Here is a 26,772-nt window from a genome sequence, read left to right on the forward strand (position 1 = left end):
TCAAACAGGCATTTTCCTCTTCTCTGGGGACTCCAAGGAGACTCTCACTAAGTGAGAAGAGAGAGTCTGGGTACCACCTTCCTTTTGAGGGTTGCCCTGCAATGTCAGCTACTCGCCCAAGGCCCTGACCTGCCTAAAGTAGTTAGGACTCTGCCTAAAGTAGTTAGGCATGGAGAAGTGGATATTAATCCTTCCAAGGTGGTAGAAATTCAGGTCTACGGCATTCATCTGACCAAGCTTATAAATACCTAGAAATATCACCGAACCAAGCTTAGGTTTCTTAGGTCCCTCACTATCAGCTACTCTCAGAGAGCCAGTATCCATATAGCTTCCTAAATCCTGTGTACATTCTGCCATGAGATGTCAAGTCCCCTTCTCTTTGTCTCAGCCTACCTGTAGTTTCAGCATAAAAAGGATTTATTGGGGAAGGTGATGATACAGGTTATGTGGAAAATTGTTTTAATTCTCTACTTCAAGCCAAAGTGTGCAGAAAACAAATTGCAACAATTTGCCCATCAGAAAATACACACTCGGAACTTCACCTAAGAGTTCAGCTAGACTGCAGTGATTACTGACCTTGTTTATAAAACCAAAGTGAAAAAATGCATAGCTTTTGGTAAAAAGCATGTTTACTCAACAACCCTTCCAAGATGGATGTTCACCTTGGATGCAGATTTTGAGCAAGTCCATTCTGTAGGAGACCCAGCCCTGGCCAAGTATTAGAATCATTGGCTTTGCTGGTTCATGTCAGTCAGCTTTCAAAGTCTGACTTTGAACCAGAAGTTAGCAAGATCTGACTGAATCCAGTCAAAGTAGCTTCCATTCATTTACAGTTTATGGAACATTTCTCACGATTTAGTTAACTCCCTAATACAATCAAAGGACTCAATGACAATGACAGATATTCTCCATCAGATCTTAGAATTATATAATTCCATCAGTAGAAAAATTGGATTTTAAACAGAACACATAAATATGTTTTCTTTTTCTCCATTTGAAAGTTTTCAGTGATTTATTTCAAAACACACAGTCATTTTTCTTTCTCTTCACTGACTTCAGAACTTTCTCACCCTGGATTTGAGGAGGAGAATCCAGTTAGGATTTGAGATCCAAGAGATCTCCAGAACCCTCCAGCATGCTTCTGAGTGCTTTCAGGAAGTCAAATTCCTACAGCCGAGAACTAAAGGGTACTTGGAATCTACCCTATTTCCTTTACAAAGAAATATTTCTAGATAGAAAACTAAATGAAATTCACTATCTTTCCAACATGGCCCGACTCTCACTGAACACCACTAGGTGATACCATCTTGTTTTAGGGTCATTTATTTTTTCAATTACATTAAGAAGGGCATCATTACTTCCCTGGTCAAGGTCAAACCACATCTTAGATAGCATGAAGCCAGATGTCCTTCTTTCTGGTGACACTATTCACTTGTTTATGTTGGGAAAGATTTTGAATCATTAACGGGATGAATTTAATGTGTTGTTTAATGGCAAAACAATTTTTTTGTTCATCTTGCTTTTCACATGATTTAGACCACAGTTTGGTGGCTCTAGTGAATTAGTTTTCCACCCTGACATTTTTGCTATACTGCAGCCAAAGTCACTGCGCGTGTTGAAGGATTCATCAAATCATCATAGACACTGTCTTAGAAGCAGTAGTACCATATCCAAGAAGATCTATGGAAAATCAGTGTCCTGTGTGCTTACTGCAGTAGGGCTCTTTACATCCTTCAAAACCTAGCCTGAGAAGAAAAGGCTCCAGAAGGGCTCAAGAAGAAAAGTGAAGTTACATTTCAGGCCTTATTTGAGGAACTATTCAATTTCTACTGCATGCCCCGTATGTGGGGTGAACAAAACATTCCAGAACATTCTTCTGGCTCACCCACTCTTCCTCTTTCTCTTCTCTTTTCCTAAAGACTGAAGGTGAGATAATGGAGGTTAGCACTCTTGGTAGGTGAGTAGAGAAGAAGAAGCAGGAACTATTCAATAATCAAGGTTAAACAGGGAGTTTTCGGAATCCCATCATTTAAGTGACTTACTGAATCCTACTAAATTAACAAGACCATATTTATTTGCTTTGTGCACTGGGTCCTGTAAGCATTAAGACCTAAGGAAGTAAAAAAAAAAAAAAAAGAAAAAAAAAAGGAATAAAAAAGAAAGAAAGAAAAACTTAGAAATCACAGATCAGAGAAAATGCTGCTGAGGTGTCATTTCTGAAGCACGATATAAGTCAAGAGTTGTCGTTTTTCAGGCCATTTCTTTTAAAGACATCAGATATTCCAAAACACGTGATTCCCATTACTCTCCCAGCAGGTACACAGGATCTCCCACTTTGACTGTCCCTGGATTGTCCAGAGCAAAATACTGTCCAAAGAGGGGTGATTTTCCATACAGCTTTTGTTCCGAAGGGTCACACTGGCGGTAACTGCAATAAAAGAAGAATCATGATGAGTCACAGCCAAACAGAACCATGTGCCCCAAGCAGCATGTACTTCTGGACTGAAGTATTCAACCCCACACAGACCTGCCACGTTGCATGGGGAAAAGAGCACCATTCTCAGGTCTAACAGAACAGCGCCTCCTGGTGTTGGGCAGTGGGCAGCCAGCCCAGTGCACAATTGCAGGAGCAGTCTCCCCACAGCTCTCCTCTGCATTAATGTTTCCTTTTTCAGCATTAAGAGATTAAATACTCCATATGCCTAAACATACGGTATCATCTTTCATTTCCCTAGGCTTGTTTCCTCCCGACTCTATGTCTATAACTTGAACCATGATCCTGACAGTTCCTTGAACTTGGAGCTCTGAAGCCATTCTTTCTCCTCCTTTCTATGACACTAGTTGTCGAATCCTGAGGTTCTTCCTACACAACATCCACAACATCTGATCTTGCTTCCAGCAAACTCAGATTACATTAGAAGAGCAAACTTTTTTTTTTTTGATGCCATGGATTGAACAAAGCAGGACTTAATCACTGAGCCACATCCCCAGCCATTTTTTAATTTTTATTTTGAGTTAGGGTCTCACTAAGTTGCTTAGGGCCTCACTAAGTTGCTGAGGCTGGCTTTGAACTTGCAAACCTCCTGCTTTAGATTCCCAAGCCATAGGGGGCAATAACTTCTTCACCAACCTCTCTTTTTCATCCCCCAGCTTTAATCTATAGTTAGCACTGCACTATATAACTGTCTTAATTTTATTCTGGTCTTATCACTCCTAGCCTCCAAAACTTTCAAGACTTCCCTGTGCCCAAAGAATAACATTCCAACTCTTTAGCCTGGAATGCAGGACCCTCTACCTGGCACCAGGGAGTTTTTTCAAACCCAGTGCCTATTGCTCCTTATCTGCACTTAGTAGCAATCTGCTAGCAGATTCCTCAGTGCACTTTGACTTTGCTTTGTGTTTTACAACTCAGTGTCCCTTGGTGATTCCTATGGGATTTCCCTCCTTCACTTCTCCACGCATTAGAATAGTACCTTTTCCTCCAGGCCCAACTTAAATGCCACATCTCATAGTCAGGAATCCCACAAAACCCCAAGACAAGAATAATTTCACCCTCCTGATTTCTCCGCCCCTTGAGCCCTCTTGAGTCCAAGGCTCAAATGTCAGGGCACCAGTCTGTCTCTTCTGCAGAGTCTCTGGGGAGCAAGAATTATGTCCCACTCCCTGATCCTGCTCATACCCAATGCTGGGCTTCGTATGTCACCCACAATTATTTGTTGAAATGATAAGTGTATTGGTGATCATCTCTATTAAAGACACTATAAACATCTTTGTCAGGCAAAAAACTCAAGCAGCCCAGGCAGAATGCACATGAACAGATGTGTGGAAAAAATACATCCAGGCTTTTCCACATCCCTCTACCAGGAGAAAGATTTCCTTCACTTTCTTATTTACATCATTTTTTTTATATTTAAAACATTATTATTGCAACCATAAACTTTATTCTGCCTTGCTTTAAAAAAGAATCTACTGCAACAATTTGGGGTATTTTTTTTTTCTTTCTTTCTTTTTCCCCACCCCCACCCCCAAGCAGAAATGGCTAGTGAGAACCCAGAGTTAAAACTAGAAGCTCCTCTGGAGCTCCTCAGCTCCTCCCCCAGGCTGTAAACAACATGCCAGTGGGCACCATGTCTGTTTTGGAGTCCTGGCCCAGTGCCTGGTACATTGTAACCACTCAGAAAATTGTTGGCTGTACAAATGAATGAATGAATAAATAAATAAATGAATTATTACAGAGAGTTGCTGGTCCAAGACTGTCTTGCCTTGCCAAGAGTATTCCCTCACCCCATAACCTGCCATGGTTTAAGACCTGGAAACTCTAGGCATCTCTCCTGGCCTGCCTCTCTTTGGTCAGCAGACAACCCCAGGGACATTTTGGGATCTGTGCCTGTCTGAGAGTGGCATCTTTAGGATCAGGGCTGAGCAGTCACTTTTATGGCTTGGAAATTCTCATTTCCACTCTCTGTAGTCTGTGATCCTGGGCTCTGATTATCAGCCTTCTGTGAGCCACACATTCTTTACAAGTACGTGTGAAACACTCCACACATATTATCTCTTTGCTTTCTCTTTGCCTATGTAGAAATTTGAGTCCCTGTTTTATAAATGTGTCTCAGAGAAGTAACTGACTTGCCCAAGACCCCAGATCTAAGTGTCAGGCTGGGGCCACAGCTCAGGTCTGACTGACACCACAGTGAGGACTCTTGCCACCCAGATAAAAATCCCTGGTCACCATATTCCTCCTGAGTACCCCCACAAGCCTGAGAAGAACTAAGAGGTCTAAAAAGTTGCTCATCTACCAAAGGTTTAGCCACTCGTGCGTTTCACCTGCCCCTCCCCATCAACCACACAGGCGCACACTCACTCTCTCTCCAGGAAACTGAGGAGTGGAAATCCAAAAATAGCCACTGATGCTCCCAGCCCAGTCCCCTTAAACTGTGAAGCGTGGGATGAAGAGCAGGGGTGTAAAAGTGAAGCTCTGTTCATCTAGTTGACAGGTGGCAGTCCATTCTTCTATGTGGGAATAGAAACAGGAAAAGCTACAGGAATGGAAAGCTGGTTCTTGGCTGGTGCAGCCTGTCAGGACTTCCCCACACCTCAGTGGCAGGCATGGCTGCTGGGCTGCTGCGTTGCTGACTCTCATCTCCTCCTGTACCATTATCAGCAGCTGCTGCTGAGGCTGCCCCTGGATGTGGGGAGACTAACTGAGGTCACTAGCGACCCCTTGTGTGGATGATGAGGTACTGCAGTAGAAGCATTGTTCAACAGACTTGAAAAAGGTCCTGTCTCATACATGGATCTTCTATGACTTTTATTTAAAAATAAAGAAAGAAACACACACACATATGCTTTATCTTTCAATAAATGTAAAACATAAAATTACACTAATAAGCAGAAAGCCTAAGACATGTTATTTAAACAGATGTCTTCAAGGCTAGATATATAGCTTAGTGATGGAGCTCTTGCCTAGCATGTATGAGGTGCTGGGTTCCAGCTCCAGCACTGAAAAAAAAGTCTTCATATTCACAGGAGTAGTGTGAATGTAAACACCTTGTTACCTGTAAAGTGCTGTGCACCAGTGAGAGCTGCTCATTGTTCACACGCCTGGTTTCCTAATTACTAGTCAATGACCAGACTACAACAACAGGTAGGTCTCTAGTCATTGATTAGTACCTTTCCTGGAGATCAGGAGGCCACAAGTCACTCTGGGCACAGGCCAATTCTGAGGAGTCATGACCTAACTATGGCCAGTTCCCTGAAGCAGTGTTATAAAGGCCCTTGGAGAGGTGCTGCATCAACACTGCCACCCAGAGGCTGGCGGTGGAACAGGATTAGGTTAAGTTTTATTTAAAGCAGCCTCCAAGATGGAGAGAAATGTCTTCTGTTGTTTTTTTTTTTTTCTCTCAGCAGGTGTCAATTTTACAAATTAAGACTATCAGTGATCCTAGTGTGCATAGTCATTTTGCATGGTATTTTATTATCTATTTTAAAATTATATTCATTGCATTATTTCAGTTACCAGAATAAATATAAGTCCAGTTGTTGCAAATAAACCAACTGAACCCTCAAGAACCTAATAAATTTGTCAATATCAAAAATTAGTAGATGACAGGGGGACCTGGAAGTATCACCTTCTGCCTTTAGCTCAGCACAGCACAGCCCAACACAAATGGCTAGTGGCACATGTCACTACTGTCAGCAGATTCATGCATGCAGCAAAACTTTTTTGAACACTTTTGCAGTAAATGTGCTATATTTTTTTCCACTAGGAGCAAGATGTTGTAGAAGCAACAATGACAGGCTCTACCTACTCCCTAAGTCCTGGGGATCAGTGTGTATATCACTCTCCCTTAAGAAAGAAAAGCATAAAATCCATTCTCATATTTTCCTGTGAGCAGACAAGCTTCCCTGTGCCTCTAACCTATGTTCATTCAGCAATGCAAAGTATATTTCATTCTCTTGCCCTGCTTTGTCCGGCTGGGCTGACTGTGGGGATGAACATCAGTAGGTCAGGCTAGGCAGGAGACAGCTCTCTCTGCTGAGCATTGGTAATCTAGCAGCACGCAGCACACATCCCTGTGCAGCAGCAACATGCAGAGACCGAGGCCAACAGCAGTGTGGCCGAGAGGCTGCTGCAGACACCACTGTGTGTGCTTCCCTTCCCAAGATTTATGCGATGTGCCAGGGCCTTTTTCTTCCCAATTTATGACCACCTGTCCTGAGAAGAACATAAATTACTACAGCCATGGCAATTTAAATCTCAGTAAGAGATAGGAGAAGACACCTAGGCTGGCTGCACTGTCTCCTGGGGTATTAGAAGCAATTAGGGCCGGATTGCTGGGCTGTATATAGAGCCTGCAAAAGATCAGGGGGTGTATGGGCTCCTCGTGACCCCCGTCTTTCTGCTTTCACTCTGTGTTTAGGGTCAATTATTCTCCTTCTATAAACATAGCCTCCCTATAGAGGGAGGGGCACTAAAGATTCAGAGATGCAGCCCAAATACATGGAGTGCTTTGAGAAGGCCATTTCTGCAAACACATAAACTCTCTAAATCCAAAGGGAAAGGATGTCTGATGCCAAGCAACATGTTAGGGAGGGAGAGAGAACAAGATGTATAAAACAGGCTGACAACCAATTCCCCAAGTCACTTGGCTTATTCACACACAGACTCATCCAGTTCCACCCCGTCTCCCTTATTTTATAAAGAATGGCCAGGGCCTGGCTGAAGGTGACGTGCTGATGACAACCATAGCCTGCTCTCCTCGCTCCCCTGCCAGGGCTATTTCCATTGCCCTACCCTGTCTTTTTTCTCTCTGGAGCTCCTTTGTGGCCACAGGGAATAGGAAGACTCAATTCTGGTCTGTTCTGACACTGAGTGAGCGCATTTCTAAGAATAGCTATAGTCCATCATCATGGCTTTCCAAAATTCTGCTCCTCCTCCCACAAATATTTTATAATTGACTCCCCTTATCCTCTGGAGATACATTCCAAGACCCCCAGTGGATTTCTGTAAATGTGCATAGTACTGAATCCCACATGCACTGTTTTTTCTCATACATACATATCTAAGATAAAGTTAATTTACAAATTAGGCACAATAAAAGAGTAACAACAATAATAGAACAATTAAAACAATATACCATAATAAGAGTTACTTAAACTTATGAATTCCTTATTTCTAGAATTTTCCATTTAATATTTTCATGCCACAGTTGACCACAGGTAACTAAAACCATAGAAACAAAACTGCAGATAAGTGTGGACTACTGTATCAGAAGAATTCTCAAACAGGCAAACAAGTTGATGTTTACAATGAACACTATTTACTAGCTGTGTGGATTTTACATTTAACATTTTATTATATTTCCTCTCTCACATGTTTATCCATCAGTCCACTGGGTTTTGTTTTGTTTTTGCATTTCCAAATATGTTGAAAATATCAATACACTTAGCTTCTAAATAATTCAGCTTGCACAACTTAGAAATTTATTTGCTGTTTTGTTTTGTTGGCAAAATGTACATATTGTGAAATGTATCAATCTTAAATGTTCCATAATATTAACTTTTTATGTAAAAGTAATTAATGTTGCTTAAGTGTTGAAAAATATATAACATCTCTCAACATGTTGGTATTTACCTTAGGGTGTCTATATGCTCCTTTTTGAATGTTCCTGAAAACTCAGGCCCATGCACCCCCTGATCTTTTGCAGGCTCTATATGCATAATTCTAATACTAAAAGAATACCCCCACTGCCATGTTGGTTTTACACCCTGTCCACCTTGTATCTACTCACGTACATTGATATATTTTTGAAAATCAAATAAGCAAAACAAAGAAGTAAATGCTACATATGCAATTTTATAATCAGTTTTGCAAAATTAAGTTATCTTGATCTTTGTATAAAATTTAAAACTATTCTCTGTAATTGTGTCTTTCATGTAAAAATTTTTTTCTTATGAAATACTAAAATAAACATTAAAGTAGAAAGGATAATGCAATGAACCCCCACATAATTCACCCGAATTTTATTTACCAACATTTTGATATTTTTTTTCATATCTTCATATATCTTTTTTTTTTTTTTGCTAAAATAAAGTAGAGCAGATCCCAGACATCACTCTACTTCACTTCGTATACTACTTCATATACACTTCCACAGACTTTTCTAAATTATATTAACATTTGGGTTGGAGGTGTTGCTCAGTGGTAGAGCACTTGCCTAGCATGCACAAGGCCCTGGGTTCCAACCCCAGCACCACAAACAAATAAACAAATAAATATATTAATATTTCTTTCATAAGCACAATGCCTTTATGACACCTAACAAACTGATGTTATCTAATAATTGGTCCATAATAAGGATTGCCAAAATGTTCATTTGAATCATGAATTTCTAAACAAAAAAAAATAAGATGATTCCTACCAGCACACATCCTGTAACCAAAGCACCAGCTTCCCATGTGCCAAGCCATCAGGACCATGCAGCTTCAAGGTGTGGTGTTCTCACTGATTCCTCTTGTAAATATTTAGCAATAAATATCACTTCCGCCCCAGGCACCCAAACCCACGGATGAAACCCCATCTGCCTAGTTCTACCTCTTGAGCGTTTCCAGCGGCTCCTTCCTGCTCATGATGCCAGTGTCCGGGTCCACTGTGGTTAGCATGCACCTGGACACAGACACACACAGAATCATACAGGGACAAAGCAAAACAGACCTTCTCCTAAAGCAATCCCTCCCTATCGCCACAGGACAGGAAAGAGCCTTACCTGGAACAAGCCATCACCCTTTTCAGTTCCACATCCCCAATAAGAAGTTCATTCCAAGAATCCTAGGAGAAAAAGCACAATTTCTATAAATCCTCACCCAGACAGACTGCGTGGAGACTTCCCGGTGTTGACCCCAAATAACAACACTTACATAAAAAATGGCTGACTTATCTCAGTCCTGAGATAAGATAACTGCTACCCACGCAGTTTTATGTTCCTTCTCCCTCTGCCTTTGATGTCAGTTCATTCACCTGAGAAGAAATGTTTCTCTCAACTCACTTGTAAAACTGACATAGAAACTCACCTCCTTCAGATCTCTTTGATCAATCTCACTTGACTCTTGGGGGTTGGGGAATGGAGATCTGTTGAGAGGGAACTACCGATTACTCTGAGTTGTACCAAATCCTTCATGCATGCTTAAGGCTATGTGAATTAAGCCCCTTAAGTCACAGCATATATGTACCCTGTATTTCTCCTGAGTAGATAGGAAGATATCAAAGGCAGGACCTTATTTCTCATTGATCTCCACTGGCACATTTACATAGTGCTCCAGCTACTCCTTCCAGCTGAGACAGCTTCTCAGACACTGGCCTGTGAGTTGGGCATGTGAAGTCCAGTTTTCAAGACAAATCAAGTCAATGGACTGAGATCTTCAAATCTATCAAGGAGACAGGGCATACACAGATGAAAAGTTAAAGATCAATAAGCACTCTTTTTAAAATTTCCAGAAACTCAAGAAAAAGCCTGATAAGGCAGTATGCTGTGTGTTGATTTCACTGTGCAGGCAACAATCGTTCTGGGGGTTTAGAGGAATACGCTCCAGGCTGATCTGGCGAGTGAAAAGTTTTATGAACTAGGTGAAATGGGATCTGAGTTTTATTTTATTTTTTTGAACCCAACCCATCAGATCTACCCCTAGAGTTGGCTGGGGAGGCTGATGGTGGCTCTGGAGAAAATAGGGAATGCACAGGGAAAGGATGTGATTACAAGGGATCCTCCTCTCCTCTCAATTCACCTCAGAGAGACAGTTACTCCATTCAGTCTCTTGACATTGTCATACTGGAAATTCACTTTTCTCAGCTGACTCAGTAGAAGTTAGCGCTAGTTCCTCAGAGCCAGGATATTTCTGCTTTGAGTAGCACTTCTTTTTATTTGTCCACTTTGCCTTTTGGAAAGTACCTCCAAACTCTAGAGCACTCAAGGCTCTGGCCAAACATCTTATAATAGAGATGTGGCCTCCTGGCAGGTAGGGTCAGTGACTCTGCAGACATGGGCACAGCAGGTAGGCACGGCACCACAGGCCTGGCTAGTGCATCCTGATGGGCACTGGTGTCTCCTGGGAGAGGGACTCAGAGAATCCCCCATAAAAGAGAGTTAGCCTTTGCCCCGAAGAACTGGATCTCCCTAGATCAGTCATATGTACATCCCTAGTCTTTTGTGCCTAAAGTAGGAAAGGTCTAAATTTTCTGGCTTAAAGGCAGGATTTGAAATGTATATGCCATTTATTTTACAGATTGTCTGATGTTTCCTCATGATTAAATTTAGACCAGGCGTTTTTTGTTTGTTTGTTACTATTTTATTTTGTTTGTTTTTTCAATGCTGGGGATTGAACCCAGGGCTTCGTACGTGCTAGGAAGGTGCTTGATCTGAGTTCTCCAGGGAGGAAAGGTGAGGGGACTCCAGCCAGCGAGAGCAGTAGCAGAAAGAAGGACACTGAGGAGCCCAAGGGCATGGGATTATAGTCCTGACCTTCTACCTTTGGAGAGAAGTGTTGGCCTCCTGAGGGCTGGGAACAAAGATATAAAACAGACTCCCTGGAATTTTACTTCCGATAGTGTCTATTATTCATGATATGTGTATTGTAGGCTTTTGTTTTTCTTTGCTTTAAATCATAAAATGGGTATGCTTTGAACAGACTAGAAAATGGCAGAGGCTACCAGCAGCCTCAGCCTGTGATTATTTATCCACTAGGGGGCACTGTGGCCATAAAAACGCTTTTTTTTTTTTAAAGGAGAGAAATGAGGAGTGCTTTTAGAGATAATTATAAATTAGAGAAATATTTCCAGGGCACCCTCTACATGAAATAAAAAACACCAGGGATTGAGACACAGAAAAATAAGGTAAAAATTCCACTGTAAGCAAATTATCTACTTACCCAATGTGAGGAAAAGAAGAAAACTAGTCTGTTGAACTCACACTATAGCCCATGAAAGTAAAACAGGTCACACTACTGGAGGTGATCAGTTCAAACAGGAAAAGTCCCAGTATGGGAGAGGTGGAGACACAGCAGAGCATGGCCTGGGCCTGACCACTGGTGAGATTTTCACAGGGGAGGTAGCTTCACTGGGCTAGGAGGTCAGGAGTTTTAAAGGGGACTGGGGCAAGAGTCTAGGTGACCAGAAGTCAGGAGAATACATACTAGGTTCTAGATCCAGTGTGCATTTTGGAGCTTTTTATTGGAAATAAAGTCAGGAAAGCAAATTGTGGTGAAATTATCAAAGAACAATGGGAAGTTTGGACCTTTTGAGAAATGGGGAGCCACTTAAGGCTCTTGAGCAATGAAGGCTTTTGTGATGTTTTGTCACAAACTATAGAGGGGAAGAGCTCATACTGGTGCTATGGGAGGCCTGGCTGTGGCAACAGGGGCTGGGGAGCAACAGTGCAGAGGGAGCCTTCAAGGGCAACGCTTAAGCTCCAAATCTGAGTCAAAGAAAGAATGTGGCACCCTTGACAGAAACTGCAAGGTCAAGAAGAAGAGTGTGAATGGGTACTGGGAATCTGGGAACACATAAGCACCTGCTAAGTCAACAGAGCCCAACACTGCCGAGGAGCTGAGGGTTGGTCCTGCAGGGTGATAGTATTCTTCATATCTAATGAAGACACCTACAGGCTAACAAGAGGTGGCACTGGAAGGGTTTTAGGGCAATAATCCCTCCAGCTCCCCATCTAGCATCCATATTATAAATACCCATCACCCCCAAGGGAGTGATAATTCTCAAAGGCCTCAGACCTTGAATTCCCTCCTTGCAGACAGTGCATCTGTCTCACCCACACTCATAGCTTCCATAAGAGTCTGCTCTTATTAGGTGCTCAATAAATCTAAATGCTGAATTATTGTATAGTCAACAAATAATGCACCTTTTGGAATAATCTAATACAATGCCAAAGACTCTCATATCTTGAAAAAAAAAGAGTTAAATCCAAGGAAAGAGACAAGGCAAAGCACTACCTCTGCATAGACACCACATCCTGAAATTACAATATTGGGCCTGAAGTTAGATGCTTTAACTTTCTTCTCCAGCCTGGAGTTGAGATCCTCCAGGGATGCCTCAGAGAGGACCAAGAAAGGGCTGGCATCTGAGTAGGCAACCTGAAAAGGAGACAGGCATCCTTATAATGTGTGTCACAGAAGCATCTCAGAAGTTACTACTGTCTAGTGCCTGGAAACCCCTTTCTCTACATATGTACACACACACTATCACACTAATGCACAATCTTTCCAAGTGTTTTTCTAGTTCTTTTCATAGAAAGTCACAGCAATGCAAAACCTCAACTGGCTTTGCAGAATTGCATGGTGGCCTGAAGAAAGCATGGAATCCTAGAACTGCCACTAGGCATATGCCATTAGGGACATCACTTCACCTTCTAAGCCTTCAATATTTCCAGTGTTTATTAAGGTAGGCCATAGGTTTGATGGCCTCGTTACATTTGACAAAATGTTCACTGATTGCATAGATACCTGTGTTTCATGCAACCTGAAAATTAATGTTAAATATATATATATATATTTTTAATGTTGAGAATAGTATGTGATGCTACCAACCCTACTTTCATAATGAATCCCTACAGCCTTATTCCCTTGAGAATCTGTCTGATCATTTGAAGTCTGCAGATCCCCATACCCACAGCAACTTGCATGACTGTAACATATGGTTGCAAACAAACTTTAAAATTTTGGACTCTGAGAAGTTACAGAATGAATGAAAAAGATACTGATGGAGAATGTTTTGAACCACTACTAGCATCAGATGCTTACACAAATAGGAAAGTAGATGCTCATGGGCAAAAATGCAAGAGTCTTCCAAAATAAGAAACAGAATACTGTTCTCTCGGGAAGGGATACCTTTCTGCCTTTTGCTTGGGATCTGAGCGGCCTAGAGTCTGCCTGGTAAAATGACAGTGCTTAGTCCATCAAAGATGCCACTGGTGTCTCAAGGGCTGAGCAGCTGCTCTCTACCCACAGAGCAAGCTTCGCCTTTCACCTGGTCTGTGGGTCGGAATGGGTCCTCGATTTGGTGAGAATTTCTTGGCTGCATTCGGGGCTCGAAGTGCACCAGGCGGTAGGACTGTGTCTTCAGGAAGCTGGTTATCCATTGAGCTGCAGCATCCCCACAGTCCCTACCCTGGATCTCCAGGCCATGCACTCTGCACAGGGGACAGGGCAAAGGGCGGGCATAGATTTGAAGATTTGAGCACCCTGACACACTATGTCCAAGATATATCAGAAGAGCTGCAATATCCCAGCTGCTGTATTGCTATGGTTCTTTCATTGTCAGAGAACCTCCTTTTAGCCCAGCCGTGCCTCGCCATTGTGTAAGCCTAAATGAAAAAGAAAGCACATTGTAAACCTTGCTTTTCCTGATTGGAAAAATTTGCTTTTCAGTCAGTTTTAACTGACTGATGCATACTTGTATTTCCCTACCTGGATGCAATGCAAGGAAGATGAAATGCAGTAGTATTTAAAATGTACCCAGCTGGACGTAGCGTATACACTGTATTCCCAGTGACTCAGGAAGCTGAGGCAAGGGGATTGCAAATTTTAGCTAGCTTATGCAATTTAGCAAGACCCTGTCTCAATAAATAAATAAATAAATAAACAGGTCTGGGCATGTGACTCAGTGGTAGAGCATCCCTGGGTTTAATCCCCAGTACTACCAAAAAAAAAAAAAAAGTATACTGAGTCCCCAGAAGAAAACTAGGGTATCAGTCTAAAGTAAATTTATAATTGCTGTAAAATCTGGTTCACCCAGCTGAAGAGCAACCAAAAATATTTATTAACATTCATGAGTAATAGCAATACTTGGCCAGTACATGATACTAAAACTAAATGTAGTAACATATATGAAAATGGTCTATACAATTAAAAAATTATTGATAACATTAAAAATCAACTTGGATTTGTTGCCAGCAATAACTTTGAAGGTTTGAAGTAATTCCTTCCTTATACATAGCTATGTGCAGGACTGTGAGGAGGTATGAATTTCTCAGGTGCCAGAGGAAATAAATGCTATAGTATAGGCCAGGTTTCCCAAAGTGAGGCACCACTAATAACCATTGTAGGAGTTCAAGATAACCGTAGGTGCCACATGGAAAGATCCTTAAATTAATGGTGAACTGCACAGAAAGAAAGCAATTCTCTTCAGCTTAGTGATGTCTATAACTTTTAGTAACACTTGATAATCATCTCATTTAATGAAGAAAGAACAAACTGCAGGTCCAGAGACTTCTATTAGCAATGGTTTCTAGTTAGAATTTAGTAATATTTGCTTGTTCCATATTAGCTGTAGTAACTCAATCTTTGCTTCCAGCCAGGTGCAGTGGCACATGCCTGTAATCCCAGTGGCTTGGGAGGCCAAGGCAGCAGGATTTCAAGTTCAAATACAGCCTCAGCAACTTAGTGAGACCCTAAGCAACTTAGCAAGACCCTGTCCTTAAATAAAATATAAAAAGAGCTGGGGATATAGCTCAGTGGGTAAGCACCCCTGAGTTCAATCCCTCATACCAAAAAAAAAAATGCTTCTATATCCGAAAAATTATATAGGTAGCTATTTGCTTCCTTTTGAAATAAATGTGTCTAAGGTTTTTTAGGTTTTCTTTTGTTTCTGGGGAACTGGAGATTGAATCCAAGGGTACTCTACCACTGAATCACATCTCCAGTCTCTTTTATTTTTATTTTTTTATTTTGAGATAGGGTCTTGCTAAGTCTTGACCTTGAAATTGCAATCCTCCTGCCCAGATGAATAATTCTTTTAAAAAAAGATGAATCAATGTAAAGAGAACTATTAAGGAAATAAATATATAGATATTTTGTTGTCTGGCCTAAATCATGATCATATTCTGCAAATGCTTCAAGTTTGGGAAAGCATAGTCAGGTAGATCTAATTAGGTATCCTCTTTCCACAAATGACTTGCTCCAGGACCTTGGTGACATTTACTTATCCTGAGACTCAATTTCTTCACCTATAAAATGGGGATTAAAAAAAAAAACTTAGTTGTGAAGATTAAGGACAATTTAAAAGAAGTCCCAAAACAATTCTTAGGTTTGGAACATGTTCAGTAGATGGTAACATTTATTCTAGCACTACCTCTCAGTTTTTTTAAGTTATCTTATGAATTTATTTCATGAAGTAAATATTTAATCAAACAAAGCATCTATTCTCTAATAATAACATACAAATGAATTTCTATATTGTAAAACAAATTGAGTACAGTATCCTATGTTTTTATATAATTTTATATAATTGCTCTGTATATAAAGTGGGGAATGATTACTTACAGTGCCTTGGATCACTACAACGAACAGTGAGATTAGTTGCATTTAGAGTTTGCATGAATTTTTTAAAACTTTTTAACAGAAGTGTGATATTCATATAGAGATAGGTACTGCCATTCCATGTAACTTGATGCCTTTTCACATACTTCTATTACACCTGTCCTTAGCTGACCTCCTGAGAGTCAGAGGGCTGAGTACACACTCAGGCCCTATGAAGAATAAGACTGTTTTATCAGCAAAGACCAAGAGTGTCTGCCTGACTCTTTTCTGGATCGAGATAAAGAATAAATATAATGAATAAAAGAAACATACCAAAACTCATATATCCAAACTGTCATTACCTTTTTAAAGTAATCACCTTCAGAAGGAGCATAATCATTCCAACCTAAAATTAATCATATCTACTTACTACTTCTTTTAAGTCTACTTCATTGTTTAAACTGAGCAATAATCCTACCTGGTTTGATAACCTTCTTATTCATAGGACTCATCTTTGAATGACTTTTCTGATTTTTCCATAAATTGAATCCACAGTAAGAGGGTGAAGATTTTCACTACTGAGTGTGTGCATATGTATGTGGTTTAATGTCTAATATGTGAATTTTGGAAGCATCTTGAATAACAGCAGTTCTACCCAAATCTGTATATACAGACAGCCTTGAAGGTCACTTTCTTGTTGGATGCCTCTTCGTTGGTGTCTGTGCAAAAAAAATGTCAGCCTCCTTCCCCAAAGTCAAACCTTACCAGACCTCCCCACCACCGCCACTGAGGCTTCCTCTTGGTCCTGCCATTCAGAAGCCAAGCCTAGGGCTCTCCTCTGTTGCATTTATGGGATTTATGGGTGGGTAGAGGAGCAGGGAACAGAAGATGCAGTTATGGTTTGGTTGTGAGGCATCCTGTGTTTATACAGGAAAGTTCAGAGGTAAAGTGATGGGATTGTGAGGGTTGTAACCTAATAGGTCCATTCTAGTTTGAATGACTAAGCGGTAACTGTAGACACATGTGGCATAGCTAGTGGAGGTGGTCACTGGGGACATGCTCTGGATGGGCTCATCTTCCCTGTGGCCCCTTCCCCACTCCCATTCTGCTTCCTGACCCCACCAACAAGAGATAAGCAGCTTTCCTCCACTGGACCCTTCCCTGTGATGTGCTGCTTGACCTTGGGTCCTGAGCAAGGGAGTCAACCATCTATGGGCTGAAACCATGAGCCCCAAGTGAACTTTTCCTCTTCTAAGTTGTTCTTGTGGGGTATTTTGGTCACAGCAGATGCAAAAGCTGATTAAAACAGCTGCTTAGACTCCTCAGGCAATTGTTATATTTTTACTGAGTTAGAGCATTTGCATCTATTTTGGGTCATTTTGTAAACACCTCACCTCATGACTCCACACTTATTTACATTGCAACTTCTATGTATAGGTCCCGAGTTCTGGTTCATAATCACTCAAAACTTGGGGAAAATTTGTTGTCTTCTTCCTGCTTATCACATTTCTCCTCAGTTGTAAGCAGCCACAATTGTGCTATTAGATCCAGCGTTCCCATTCACATGTTCTCTCAGAGAATCCAATCAGTTAAAAAAAGAGAGAGAGAGAGAAAAGTTCCCAATGTTCCTAAAATCTCGAGCCACCGAGATTATAGGTGTGCATCACTGTGCCCAGCCTCTAATTGCACTCTAATAAATATGTTTAGAAACATTGTGACTTTTTTTAAAAAAGTTATTTGTTCTTTTTAGTTATACATGACATATCATACATACGTGGAGTAAAATTTCTCATTCTTGTGGTTGTACATGATGTGAAGTTACACTGGTCATATAAAACATAGGAAGACCCCAACTTCAAAGACAGCCTCAGCAACTTAGTGACGCCCTCCATAACTTAGCAAGACACTGTTTCTAAATAAAATACAATAAAAAGGGTTGGGGATGTGGCTCAGTGGTTGAGCGCCCCTGGGTTCAATCCCCAATACCAAAAAAAGAAAACAGAATGCAATTAGATATGTTCATAAATTAATGATTAAACAAGTTAGTAAAGCCTTTCTGCAAACCAACTTAGCAACATGTATCAAAAATCTGTAGGATCCATACTCTTTTTCCAAACAAAACTACTGCTAGTAGTTTTTCCCTAAGTAAATAATAAAAGATATGAACCAAGTCTAATGTCAAGGTATTCCTCACATTCTTCTTTATACCTGAAAAAAAAGTGGTAAATCATTCAAATGTTTAAACATGGGGACATGTTAAAATGCATTAGTGAACACCCACAGAATAAAATAGTATGCCAACATGAAAAATGGCATTTTTTTGAAGATTTTTTAATGACATGAAAAAATATTCACTATGTCAACTTAAGTATATAAGCAGAATTCAAGACTGGCTTTATAATATTATGTAAATATGATTTTAAAAGTAGTTGCCAAGGGGACCATAAAGAAAATATGCTAAAATATTAATTATGGTTATCTCACATAGTTTTTGTTCTCTTCCTCTTTTTTTTGGCATTTTCCAATTTGTCAACAACAGATATGTATTTTATAATCAGAAAAGCCATACAGTAAAAACATATTGCTATGTTTAAGACTAAGATATTATAGGAGCTATATCAGTATTGCATTTTATGAACTTTGCAGAGTCCTTAAGACATTTTTCAGCTATGTTTTTTGGTGTAGTATTACATCTTCTGATAGACTAAGGTCTACATTTAACATTTGCATTACATTTGAATTTGAAATGCAGAAACTATAACAGGAGTATAATTGAAGTAAACATTAATTTTCCCATAATGGGATTAAAAAACTCTGGATATGATCTCTTAGAGACAAATCCAATTTTCACAGGATGATTGCTTCCCTCCAGCTCTTTGATGTTGAGAACAGAACATCTATACAGAGCATGCTCCTGGACTGAATGTCCACACAGACTACTGGGAAGTTAATGCCAGATCACTCTTCTGGTTGCAGCTGTTCCTTTCTATTTTAGAACTCCCTTTCATTAGAACTAAACATCATAGTACTACTATGATAGTGTATTATTGTGGTCATTTGCAACTTCTTTCTGAACTCAGTTTTACCATATATCCAGATTTTCCAAACCATGTAAGGAGAGTCTTAAGACAATACATAGCTATATCTCAACCTCACTTTTTCCAGGACCCTCTCTCCACCTGCCACCACCCCATTCCTGTCCATCTTTTATTCTTCTCTTGGAGACACATTAACATATGTTTGTTCCCACTGTTTCCTACAGGGAACTTTCGCATCTCTCAACCCAACACAAGCTTCTGAAGCTGTCTCCATGCTTCTAATCTGTTAGATTTACATGGTGCTGAGGACTTAGCCCTGCATAAAGTACATCAGCAATCAATGGTTAATTATTAATAACATTTTTAATAATTAAAAATTATAAAAAATGTTATTTTAAACATTAAAATTATTTTAAAAATGTTTAAAAATTAAACGAGAGGATTCCCTCTCTTGTTTACTTTTTCCCAAAATAGCATGTATATTTATTTATTAAGGCAAAGGCTAAGACCTGCCCTGCCCTTACCTGCACTTGCGCACAGCATTTGTGGTGGGTATTTTGATGGGCAGCAGTAGATCCTTCATGCAGGCTGCACTCAGAGTCAGAGTCTCACTGTCACAGGTCAGGGAAATCAGGACCAAGCGAGGTTCCTGTCGAGCAGTAACCATGTTCCCATCTTCATTGATCACAAGCCAAAACCTGACATTTTCAAAACACAGGATATGTGTGGATCACCATGACAGGAAGCCAGTCTCTACAAGAGCTGCAATTATACACAGTCATTGTTGATTTCCTCCCTGTAAACCTGGGATGTGTGAATTTGCATGTGTCTATCTGTGTGTAACCAACTCAGCAGCAAGCAAGACTGAGCCTATCAGCTAATTTTGAAGGGATGAATAATTACTCAAGCACCCAGTATAGTGTGCAGAACATTTTGAGCTCCTTGATGGCACAAAAATCAAAGATGCTAATTGTATTTTCATCTCAATTGTCATCTCAGTTGCTGATCACTTTCATTAAACATGCCCCAAGGAGATGATGGGAATCTATTTCTCTAGAAGATTGGAAGGAAACAAGAAAGTACTGTGCTAGCACCTAGTAGGAAATGGGCTCTCAGCAACAGAAAGACTGTTCCTAATATTGTTCACAGCGCATAGAGTTCAGCTGAGCACTTGCAATTTGCCTTGCCAATTCCACCCCCAATCTTTTTTTTAAACTTAATTTCAATATTCAGTGCTGTGAATTCTGCAATTTGCTAAAAGGTTTATTGTCAATCTGGACAATATTTTTCCTGGCTCAGTACTCCTGGTTTTTAAATACTTCCTGGAAAAAGATAAATGGAGAAATACAGAGTACTACTTCCAAAAAAAGAACAACACTTTTGTGTAGGTTCACTACTAAAGAAGCAAAACCTATTGGTATTTTGGTCATTTCAGCATGCACTGATCAAGTGATTACAATTACAGAAGTGAGCTTGTGCTTTGGGGGTCTTCAGACATGAGGAAAAATAGCAAATATTTTAGATCATTGAAAATATTTCTTGTATCACCTCCAGCAGGCTATCATGGTTGAACTATTTGACTACACCAGGAAATATGGTCAGCATAAGCCCTTTCCCTAACTGCTTTTTTTTTTTTTAATTTGTTTTTATTGGTTGTTCAAAACATTATAAAGCTCTTGACATATCATATTTCATACATTAGATTCAAGTTGGTTATGAACTCCCAATTTTACCCCAAATACAGATTGCAGAATCACATCGGTCACACATCCACATTTTTACATAATGCCCTATTAGTAACTGTTGTATTCTGCTACCTTTCCTATCCTCTACCATCCCCCCTCCCTCCCCTCCCATCTTCTCTCTCTACCCCATCCACTGTAATTCATATCTCTCCTTGTTTATTTTCCCATTCCCCTCACAACCTCTTATATGTAATTTTGTATAACAATGAGGGTCTCCCTCCATTACCATGCAATTTCCCTTTTCTCTCCCTTTCCATCCCACCTCATGTATCTGTTTAATGTTAATCTTTTCTTCCTGCTCTTCCTCCCTGCTCTGTTCTTAGTTGCTCTCATTATATCAAAGAAGACATTTGGTATTTGTTTTTTAGGGATTGGCTAGCTTCACTAAGCATAATCTGCTCTAGTGCCATCCATTTCCCTGCAAATTCATCAGCCCTTCATCCTACATAGTCTGAACCCTGCCCTGTCTCAAATCCTTGGGATAACACACGAGTATTCTCTCTAGGAATCCTTCCTGATAGTAACAACAGTTTAATCATTCTAAAGTACAAGTCTGATCTTTGTATCCTCTCATCGAAAATCCCTACTTTCAGGATAAAATTCTAACTGTCAAGTAAAGCATGCAAGTCCTTATAATCCAACTGCTTTCCTGCTGTTCTTACCTCCCCATGCATTTACAGACACTGGCATTTTTAAAATATGCTTTTAATGGCAGTGAAACACATATGGCATAAATACCCATCATATTCCTATGTGCAGACCCAAAAGAATTGAAAACAAGGCGTCACACAGACACTTGCTCATGGATGTCCATCATAGCAGTATTCCAATGTCATAAGGTATTAATAACTCCAGTCTCCATCAATGGGAAAAAAAATTTAATGTGATTCTAACCATTTTGACCATCCTAATCATTTTGAAGTGCATAATTTAGTGGCATTAAGTACATTCACAATGTTGTGTGACCATTACAGCTCTTTCCAAAACTTTTCCATCATCCCAAACAGAAATTCTGTACCCACTAATGCAATAGCTCTCCATGCTTGCCCTCCCTCATTTTCCAGTAACCCCTAATCCCCTTTCTGCTTCTATGACTCTTCTAGATATTTCATATAACTGGAATCATGCAACATTTGTGCTTTCATGTCATGCTTATCTGAATTAGCATTATATTTTCAATATCTATCCATGTTATGGTGTGTAACAGAACACTCCTTGTCATGGCTTATTGATATTCTACTGGATGTATAAGCCACATTTCATTTTTCCATCCATCCACCAACAGACACTTGGGTTAATTCTACTTTTTAGCTATTGTGAATAATGCTACCATGGACATCCGACATTCAATGTTCTAGAGAATATTTGTCATGTTCTAGTCTCTATTTTCAGTTCCTTTGGGCAAATACCTCAGAGTATGCCAGTCTTACCCCAGCATGTCCTCTCAAGCCAAGATTTTTTTTTTTTTTAATTTCCTCCCTGTAAAGTATTCCTCTCCTAACTTACTTGCATGGAAAGTTCCTAATCATTTTCCAATTTTCAGCTTAAGACATTCCTTACTCTGTGAAGTCCCTGGGGTGCACCTCCAACAGCTCCTTCCTGTGTGTTCCCTTACATTTGTCACAACCCCCACTGAGTTAATTGTCACCTAGGACTGTAAGCTTTTGCTGGTTTTTCTTGATGGCACTTTCTAGGAGTATATGATAGCAAACAAAAAGAATTTACCATAGTGTCATTATAAATATATTAAATGCCAGCTTTTATTGTCTTCTATTATAATATGAGCTTAAATGTTTTCTGAATTGATACGGTAGTAAAATTACAATGCCCTTTGACTCTGGGGTCTACGAAAACAAATTAATTATTGCCTGTATTCTTGATGATTGCCATTCTGACTGGAGTAAGATGAAATCTTAGAGTAGTTTTGATTTGCAAAACTACTAATTGCTAGAGATGTTAAACATTTTTTTCATATATTTGGTTTTTTTTTTTAATTAATTGATTGTATTTTTTAAATACATGTATTTCTTCTTCTGTGAAGTGTCTGTTCAGTTCCCTAGCCCATTTATTGATTGGGTTATTTGGTTTTTTGATGTTAACTTTTTTGAGCTCTTTATATATCCTAGAGATTAGTGCTTTATCTGAGGTGCATGTGGTAAAGATTTTTTCCCATTCTGTAGGCTCTCTCTTCATGATATTCATTGTTTCTTTTGCTGAGAAGAAGGTTTTTAGTTTAAATTCACTCCTTTTATTGATTCTTGATTTTACTTCTTGCACTTTAGGGGTCTTGTTAAGGAAGTCAGATCCTAGGCCGATGTGGTGAAGATTTGGGCCTACTTTTTCTTCTAGTAAGTGCAGGGTCTCTGTTCTAGTGCCTAAGTTTTGATCCACTTTGAGTTGAGTTTAGTGCAGGGTGAAGGATAGAGGTTTAATTTCATTTTGTTACATGTGTCTTTCCATTTTTTCCAGCACCATTTGTTCAATAGGCTGTCTTTTCTCCAGTGAATGTATTTGTGTGGGTTTGTCTCTATGTCTTCTATTCTGTATCATTGGTCTCTGTGTCTGTTTCAGTGCCAATACCATGCCGTTTTATATAGGCAACAATAAATGTTGGCAAGGATGTGGGGGGAAAAGGTACACGCATACATTGCTGGTTGGAGTGCAAATTGGTGCAACCACTATGAAAAGCATTATAGAGATTCCTCAGAAAACTCGGAATGGAACTACCATTTGACCCAGCTAGCCCACTCTTCAGTTTATACACAATGGACTTAAAATCAACATACTACAGTAACACGGACATTTAAGTGTTTATAGCAGTTCAATTCACAATAGCTAAACTATGGAAACAACCTAGGTGTCCTTCAACGGATGAGTGGATTAAAAAAATGTGGTACGTATATTTGATGTAATATCAATCAGCTTTAAAGAAGAATGAAATTATGGCGTTTGCTGATAAATGGACAGAATTGGAAAATATCATGCTAAGCAAAATAAGCCAATCTCCAAAACACAAAGGCCAAATGTTTTCTCTGATATGTAGATGCTAATTCACAATGAGGTGGGGGGGTGTTAGGGAAGAATAGGGTTATTTTAGATTAGGTAGAGGAAAATGAAGGGAGGGGAGAGGATATGTTGATAGGGAAGGATAGTAGAATGAAACAGACATTATTACCTTATGTACATATATGACTGCATGACCTATGTGATTCTACAGCATGTACAATCAGAAAAATGAGAAACTATACCCCATTTATGTATGATAGGTCAAAGTGCATAAATACATTCTACTGTCATGTATAACTAATTACAACAAATTAAATTTTTTAAAAAAATCTATTTCAAAAATATAAATAAATAAATTCTACCATTTTTCAGAATCCACTGTACAAACCATGGAACATTTAGGATTCTGGGCCTTCTTCCTGAAGCAAAGGTGCATAGGTTACAGCCCATGTCAGTCCTGTGTTACTTGCTGAAGTTTTGAGGCTGATCTGGGAAGAAGTTTGAAGTGCAGCCTTCCAATAAGGCCCAGAGTGGGCTTGAGGCCAGACCCAAAAGAGGACAAAGCTGTTGGCTCAGAAGTTTTGAAACCTTCTTTGAACTCCAGCTGTCATCATGCAGAGAGGGCATTAATAATGCCACTGTTAACAAAGCCCCAATGTGCTAATGAAAACAGGAAGGAGTCCTGCTTTGGCTGCTGTGTAACTACGAATCTTAGTTTCTTTATCTACAAAAACAAAAAAACAAAACAAAAAAAAAAAGTTTGAGAAAATCAGGAAAAATAAAATGCAGCAGCAATTTTTATGCTGCCAGAAGGTATTCAATTGCTGCCATAATTATGTGCTTGGCCTTGCTGGGATCTTGGAGGATTGGACTTTACAGCTACAAGTCCCCCACCCCAAATTTGAAGGTAATTACTAAAATTTAAGCTACCTGAACCAATCTTTTGAAGATGCTAGATGGAGATTTAAAAAATTCGCTCATAAAGGAGCACAAAAAGCAGGAAATCCGGAAAACGCAGAGGCTCAAGGTCCCAAACCCTCAGGGTCTGCTGTTGTGAGTGAAACTATTCATTCATTCATTCATTCATTCATTCATTCATTCATTCATTCTCCCTCTTTTTCCTTGTCTCACTCCTCTCCCAGTTTCTTTGTAAGGGAAGAAGGACCTATCAGCGGCCTCTGCGGACCTTCCCAGCTGCGCTCAGTGTCCCAACCAGCGTCAGTCGCGCCAGGGCTCTGCTTACCTGTCCCGCAGGTGACCTCATCCAAGCCCCATGGCTGTGCATTCCGCGTCGCTCACCGACATCCCTTTGCAGGACTTGATCGGGTAGATCCACAGCTGCGCCACGGTGCCCACCTGCTGCAGCGGCCGGCGCTTCCTGGGCCGCACTCGGCGCCAGGCGACAGCCCCCAAGGCCACCATCGTGGCCAGACCTAGGGCAGCGACGCTGAGCCAAGGTCGAGGCTGCGCCGGGAGGCCGAGGCGGGCCAGCGCCGAGGAACCGGCGGTACCCATGGCCCGAGATGCCCGGGGCGGCGGGAAAGCCTGCGTGGATGGACACTAGGCAGCGGTGGGGCCGGAGCGCGGCGGAAACCCCAGGCCCCTGGGAACGAGCGGTCCCAGGCCCGGAGCCCAAAGGGCGTGCAGCTCCTGAGCCCCTAACGGACCAATCAGAGCTCCGCATCCTTCTTCTGGGAGCTGGTGTGGGAGGTGGTAGCTCAGCTTCCAGTTTTTGCCCTGCCTTCCCCATTTCCCGCGGCCTATGGCTTCAAAGCAATACGCCCCTCTCCATGTTCCTGCCAGTGTCTAGTTAATTAACGTATTTGTGGCGTAGTTTGCTTGAACCAAAAAAACTGCGTAATTTTGAAATTAGAAATCAGGCAGCGAAGCCTCAGAACTGGAAGGGCCTTCGCTGGGACCCTGCAAGCCTGGGGCTCTGGCTGAGAAGGTTGGTACTAGGACAGGCTTTTTCCACCCTGAGGACTGTGACCTCAGTCACTTGCCACTTACAAACAAGGTCATTATTTTAACCATTTTGGTGAAAGAAAATGAAGAAGAAATCCTTCCTTATGTGAAATATCTACACAAACTTAAATTGAGCAACAAGAAACCACTTATGGCAATTTTGAAATAATTATTATGTTTTTATAGGTCTAGTCTTTTTGAAAAAAAAAATAGGTGAATGATTACAATCCTTCTAGAGGGATTACAATAATTATATAAAAGGTATGCAAGGATATGTGATATACAAGCTCTTGATTGTTATTTCCGACCTATTTTGGTGTACCTGTGTCAATTTTGTTCAAATATTCACAGAGTTGAAAACTTGGGACTTAATGAGATAACCAACAAAGCCACCACTATCAGAGTGATTTAGGAGGCTGAGTTGTGTTACAGAAAAAAATTATTCCCACACTTATTAAAATTTTAAAGACTATTCAAATTATTGGGTGTATAGCTCAGTGGTAGAGCACTTGTGTAGCATGCATGAATGATGTCATAAGTTCCATCCCCAGCATGGGTGAAAAATAAGTATTCTTACAGGGGTATTACAATAGGAGATAGAGATTGTGCTCAACTCTTCATTACAGCAAAGATACCTGGGGATTTATAGGCAAGAGGCATAGGGGTCAGATAGAAAATCACTACCAGGAGACATCAAGGGGAATGAGACTCTTATTAAACGAGTTCAAGGTGCAGTTTCATGTCAGGGCAAGGTGAGAGAGGAGGAACTTGAGACAATATCCAGAGTGATGAGCTATCAAGGGTGGGGGAATTCTATCTAAACTGACTTAACAAGATTCCTGCTAAGAACCTGGATTCCACAGGCCTGGGAGGGGTGGGGGATTGGGGAGTGGAACCAAGGTTTGAGACCTAGTCAAAAAAAGGACCTACAGTGAAGTTTGGTCAAGGAGTCTTTGTCAGGCTCAGGTAAACCACCAGTCCCTCTGTCTAGATCTGTCCATGCAGAGGGAACATGTCTGGGATTAGAGAAGGGAGAATTCTCAAAGGGGAGTAGACCTTTTTCCTTTAGCAGGTAATTCATTTCAGGGCCCTTCAGTACTCAAGAAGGATCCTTCTAGAATGTTGGTCCTCATCATAGATGTACAGGCCCAAACAGATACTATCCTCTCTTCCAATCCTGAATCACCCTCACCCTCACTCCTATGAAAACCAGAAATTGT

The 26,772-nt window shown here is 40.5% G+C and overlaps 2 protein-coding genes across 2 annotated transcripts in view; both read right to left on the bottom strand.

Annotated features, from left to right (window-relative positions):
* Window positions 1–436: 436 nt before the first annotated feature.
* Window positions 437–26,482, bottom strand: Mtarc1 (mitochondrial amidoxime reducing component 1). Its single transcript, XM_015483621.2, is given in 7 exon segments — window positions 437–2,428; window positions 9,095–9,166; window positions 9,267–9,328; window positions 12,496–12,636; window positions 13,529–13,691; window positions 19,361–19,534; window positions 24,831–26,482. Coding segments are annotated over 7 exon segments (1,011 nt in total). The 5' UTR covers window positions 25,103–26,482; the 3' UTR covers window positions 437–2,301.
* Window positions 26,483–26,619: 137 nt separating this feature from the next.
* Window positions 26,620–26,772, bottom strand: part of Mtarc2 (mitochondrial amidoxime reducing component 2) — a 41,352-nt gene continuing 41,199 nt past the window's right edge. The window contains exon 7 of the mRNA XM_048809336.1: window positions 26,620–26,729. Coding sequence (XP_048665293.1) covers window positions 26,635–26,729 — 95 coding nt within the window. The 3' untranslated portion in view covers window positions 26,620–26,634. The remainder of the gene's footprint in view (window positions 26,730–26,772) is intronic.

The sequence above is a fragment of the Marmota marmota genome, unplaced genomic scaffold, assembly GCF_001458135.2.
Source record: "Marmota marmota marmota unplaced genomic scaffold, marMar, whole genome shotgun sequence".
NCBI classification, from domain to species: domain Eukaryota; kingdom Metazoa; phylum Chordata; class Mammalia; order Rodentia; family Sciuridae; genus Marmota; species Marmota marmota.